The 5,265-nt window shown below is 43.7% G+C and overlaps 1 protein-coding gene across 1 annotated transcript in view; it reads right to left on the bottom strand.

Moving 5' to 3' along the window:
- The window catches only part of SUSD1 (sushi domain containing 1), a 115,458-nt gene that overhangs the window by 64,073 nt on the left and 46,120 nt on the right, over nucleotides 1-5,265 (bottom strand). Inside the window, exons 8-11 of the mRNA XM_019518199.1 lie at nucleotides 4,632-4,818; nucleotides 3,347-3,441; nucleotides 2,973-3,159; nucleotides 858-952 (exon numbers count right to left, since the gene is read on the bottom strand). Of these exons, the coding sequence (XP_019373744.1) occupies nucleotides 858-952; nucleotides 2,973-3,159; nucleotides 3,347-3,441; nucleotides 4,632-4,818 (564 nt within the window). The remainder of the gene's footprint in view (nucleotides 1-857; nucleotides 953-2,972; nucleotides 3,160-3,346; nucleotides 3,442-4,631; nucleotides 4,819-5,265) is intronic.

Here is a 5,265-nt window from a genome sequence, read left to right on the forward strand (position 1 = left end):
TTCAGTCCCTGATTTGAAATTTGGTGGAGATTCGGCCTGATTCAGTAGCCAAATCTCTGAATCAGAACTGAATCAGGGGACCCTTTAATCTCTCTGAATCAAATCAGAATCCGCCGAATCTATTTGGAGAGATTCGATGATTTGGACAGAGACACAGCTTTAAATGATTTTTCTACATACCTCTAGGTAGCAGGCAGCTCATGAATACTGAGATGCTGGGGCAGATGGAGCATCCCACAGAAGTGCAGGGGGATCCCCAGTGTGCTCTGCAGCAGGCCTGGAAGTGGACCAGAAGGACTTCCAGTTCACTTCTGGGTCCACCAGAGAGCGTGCAGGGGGCCCCCCACATGCTCCTGTGGGATGCTCCATCCACCCCACCATCGCAGCATTCATGAGCCATGCCTGGTACCTTGAGCTACGTAGAAAAAACATTTGAAGTTGTGTCTTTGTCCGAATCACTGATTCTCTGAATCAACACTGAATCTTCAGATTCAGATTTGGCCAAATCCAATCAGGGACAGTGATCTGAATCAACAAATCAAATCACTGTCCCCAATTTGGGTTGAATCCGAATCAAATAGGGCCTGTTTCGCACACCCCTACTTAACAGTAGTATTTCACTTTTCCTCTTTTAATAGTACTTTACCTTTCCTTTCCACTATTCTTCCTCTTCCCCTATTATTCATCCAGACTCACTGAAAGTGCTTCATAGCTTTTAACTGGGTGGAAAGACCAGAGCAATTTTACCCTTCTTTCTACTTTACAGCAGGTCTCACTCAAGATATGTTGTTAGTTGTCTATTTGCTCAACTCAGCTCCAGAATTCCACTTCACACTCAAAAATATCATTTCACTTACAGTGTATGTTTCTTCTACCTCGGCCCTTGAAGCTTTTCTCTGCCATTTCACGCAGGTCCCATTAAATATTGACACATTGCTGAGCAATTCCTCTCCTGTGAGCAGAAATACAAACACAGAAGGAAAACTGTTGTTATGTGAACATTAAACCATAATAATTTGTCACCTGCTTCTTCTGCTCTACTATGTGCTCAGTGTGCTTTTCACAAGGCACAAAATAGCACAAAAGTAAATGGGATGTTTTTGTTTAATTTTGTAGGCTCCTGAAGTTAGAAATATAAAATAAAATGAAGGAGAAAGTTCTGCTCTACCAATTATTTAATAAGTATCCATTTGGCGCACACTAGCACTGAAAACAGCAGCAACAAAAAAAGCCTCCCCAGTTTTTGAGTTTTAGCCTTTTTTAGTTTCTCTTCTTATGGCTGGAAAGCCTTGAGAAAAAATGTCAGAACTACTTTATAGTTGCAGTGAGACCAAAAAGAAAAACAACAGAGGAACTACATCTACCTGCCTTTTCATTTATACCATCTCATCAGCATCTTGTTTAAGGGTTTTCAGGTTACAGCTGAACAAAGACTGATCTTTCTCACATGGGTGGCCAGTCCAGATGGAACAGTCTCTGAGATATCATCTAATTACTCCTGGAACATTTCTACCAGAAGAGCATGCAGGTACCTGGCACGCTATGCTAGAATGTACATTCTCAGGCAAGCATTTCACAAAAGTACAAGGGTCCTTGTAATGATATTGCCCACTTCAAATAAAAAGCAGTAATGAGTGTATCTGCTCCACTACTACTGATACCTACCGGAGACAGTGGAGAGTCAGTCTCCTTGAGCTAAAGCTACAGAATGACTGGGTTTTCAGTCTCACAAGACTCATCATTCTATATCGGGGTGCTCAACCCCTGGCCCATGGCACTATGTCATCTGGATCCTGGGACTCCCCACAGGTCCAGAAATTTGCCGGCCCCTGCTGCCAAATTTCCAGACCTGTTGGGAGCCCCAAGTCCTGCATGATGGATCCTGTGTCCGATCCTAACACACAGAACTGGGTGGGGGCAGCGCTGGGCCCCAGGGCCCAATCCCAGCATGCAGAGGGTGGGAAGGGGGAGTACCAGGCACCAAGGCCTCATTTGGCCTGAGGGGTCAAAAAGTTGAGCACCCTTGGTCTATAGCATCTTCAAACTGATTTGGAAAACATTTCTGTAAGATGAAGACTGTACCAGTTCACAAAAAGCAAAACAAAAAAACCCCAACAAAACACCGGGATAAAGACAAGGAGTGTTAATATGGAGCATTTACAAACGCATAAAGGAGGATTATATACCTCTGAGGAAAAATAATCTTTATCATATTGCTTTAGAAAGGCTTATGGGATATTTTCTGTACTTGAAACACTCATTATGGCTTCATTCATTCTTTCTTAGAGAGTGTGTCTACGTGTTGCTGTATGGTGACACTGCTATGGCATCATGCTTTAGTACTTCCTTTTGGAAGGATTATTCTTCCTCAGAGGTATAGAATCCTCTTTTATACAAAGTCGTAAGCCTGCACTTTGAGTAGAGACTGGGGAGTTAAGAGATCCACCAGCTGGATACAAGAAGCTGAGCCAAGAGCTGGCACAGCGGCTCAGCGGAGCTGGAGGTTGGCGAGTGGATGGGGTGTAGGGGAGGCGGAGCCCCAAGACCAGCCATGACAAATCTGAGAGTAACCCTGTCTCCAGGCCAGGGAGGAGAACACCACTGAACCCCTCCTCTTAGTTACAAATTCCATCAAGTCATGGCAGGACAGTTGTGGGCCTGACCCAGGGAGTAGGGGGATACCCACAACACCAACTGAGAGTGCCACAGTCCTCAACACTTCTGCATACCTAATGCCCTTTGAGGAAGAGCAGTATGAGATGAAACTGACCCCTTAAAGTCACAGCTTAAGACTGTCATATCAAGTTGCTCCTGCATTTTTCTCCTTCAACCTTCACATCTCACTTATTGGATTGGTCAAAATTCAAACTATGATGTTGTTATTATTATTATTTTGCTGTTATTATTATATACATCTTCTCACCAGACATTATAAAGCAAAATCATTCAGACATTAAGCAATCAACACTTACCAGCTGCTGGAGGTATTATGGGGATTTGTAAAACAAACTTGGTAGATCCCTCAGTGATACTGATAGTGTAGTTACAACCCAGGTGCAGAGGCAAACACACCTCTGGGTTCTCTTCCTCTGTCGTGAAGTTAATCATCACTTCATGGGACAATTCCTCCAAGTACTCCTGTCGACCCTGTATGTGAAACTATCATAGAAATGGAAATATTTTAAGATGATCTTCAATAAAAAACAAAGATTCAAGTAGCTCTCTAAAACTCCAGTTTAATTCCAAATTTACAGTTCTGACTTACAGCAATTACATCTGTCAGAAGACCGTTTAATCTCAAACCAATTATCTCCTAGTACCCAACAAGTGTACATGTCTTACTCACTAGGTAGGTTTCCTCCACCCCAGCTCTTCCAACATGTCTCCTCCATTTCAAACAGGTGCCATTAAATACTGAAACATTGCTGAATCTGTCCCCTTCTAAAAAAACAGAAGAAAAAAAGAAGAAAAAGGCATAGCTTCTCAAAAAGCATGTCCCTTACAATAGGCTGCATTACTTCCTTATGACATTTGTAAGCCAAATTCTTATTTTTTTTATTATCGTCTCTTTCACAACAGCACCTAGAAGCTACAAGGTATCACAGCCTGAACTAATATCCATGTAAGGCTTGTCTACACAAGGACTTTTTGCAGCATATAACTGTTTCTGAACTCCTATATATGCAAACATTTGTTACATAATAAAAGCCTTCACACATGAAACTGTTGAAATATAATTGAACCTTAAACTCACATCCTACCTTCATCTGAATTACTTTTCAAGTTTGACAACTGTCCAGACATAATTCCTGTACTGAAGGCCTGACAATCCAGATAGACAAGATGATGAAAGTTTGGAAGGGAAACAGAAACATGGAGAAGTAACATGACTTGCCCAAAGTCTCAAAGCAGGGTAGAGACAGACTGTGGGGAAAAAAAACAGGTCTCTTGCATGGCATTCCTGTGACCCCACCCAGCAGGCCATGCTGCCCCAGTAACCTCTACATTTTAGCCTTAGAGCTGTATGGTGGAATACAGTTCTGACATTCTGCTTTTGTTATATATTCTCAATATGCGATCCAAGTACATAAAGAATAAGATGGGATACAAAATATACCTTCCTAACCTAAGAGAAGATTAGGGTTTTTATTATCTTTCACATTTTAAGTAACATTTTTTTTAAAGCATATTTTTATTTAAGGTGCAGTTGCCAAAAAAGAAAAACATGACAAGTTCAATTTAAGCCATCAAATTCTCTGTCTCTCTCATTGACCCTTCCCACAAAGTTTCTCTTCAGCAAATATCTATTCTGACCACACCTCATAGTCATGGTACATCCTCCCTCCAAGGACTATTTACCTTGACCATGCATCATGGTCTCCCACACAGCATTCATCCAGGGATCCCTGGCCAAGCAATCCTTCACAATTTCTCGCATGTGGCTTCTCTCCAGTGACCATGTACATTTCTTTCTCAAAAAGACTTTTGAATCTGGTACATGCATTGCTCCAGTCATTTGCAGTCCCTTAACCACTTCACTTACGCCACAATTAATCAGTCAAATGGCCATAGTTCATTCTGAGTTAACTTCCCCTAATGCAACATAGCTCTGTAAAGCAAACAGCACTTACCAGCTGTGTGAATCATGACAGTAACTGGTACTGAGGGCTCAGGAAATACTATGGCAATGTTTACTGTATAGTTAGTGCCCACAGGTAAATCTAGACACATCTCTGGAGCCTCTTCAGCTGCAGTGAAGTTAAACAATCTTTCATGGAAGATTTCCTTCTGATGCCATCTGCGCCCTTGGATGTGAAACTTTGGAAGAAAAAGAAAGTCACATTTTCAGCTCTATGCTCTTTTCTGGCCATTTTACGAAGAAAGGAATGGTTCCTCTAGGCCAGGGGTCGGCAACCCCCAGCATACGTGCCAAGCATGGCACACGAGGCCATTTTCCTCGTTATGCGTTGGGGCTGGGATGGGGAGGCAGCAGCTGTTTGCAGCCTCCAGGCTGCAGCCGGCCCTGGCTCTGGGTAGCTGCTACCAGCTGACAGACTGGGATGCTCCCAGCAGGTGGCTGGCAGGCTGCAAGCCTGCAAGCCTTGTTGGGAGCAGCCTGGGCTCCGTGGCTATCAGCAGCTACCCAGAGCCGGGGCTGGCTGCATCCAGGAGGCTGCAAACAGCTGCTGCCTCCCCACTCCAGCCCCACCTGCTGCTTTCCCAGAGCCTGTGGCCAGGGCCAGGGCCGGGGCCAGGGGCGGGAGG

The sequence above is a fragment of the Gavialis gangeticus genome, unplaced genomic scaffold (genome assembly GCF_001723915.1).
Source record: "Gavialis gangeticus isolate Ggan-Ray unplaced genomic scaffold, GavGan_comp1, whole genome shotgun sequence".
NCBI lineage: Eukaryota > Metazoa > Chordata > Crocodylia > Gavialidae > Gavialis > Gavialis gangeticus.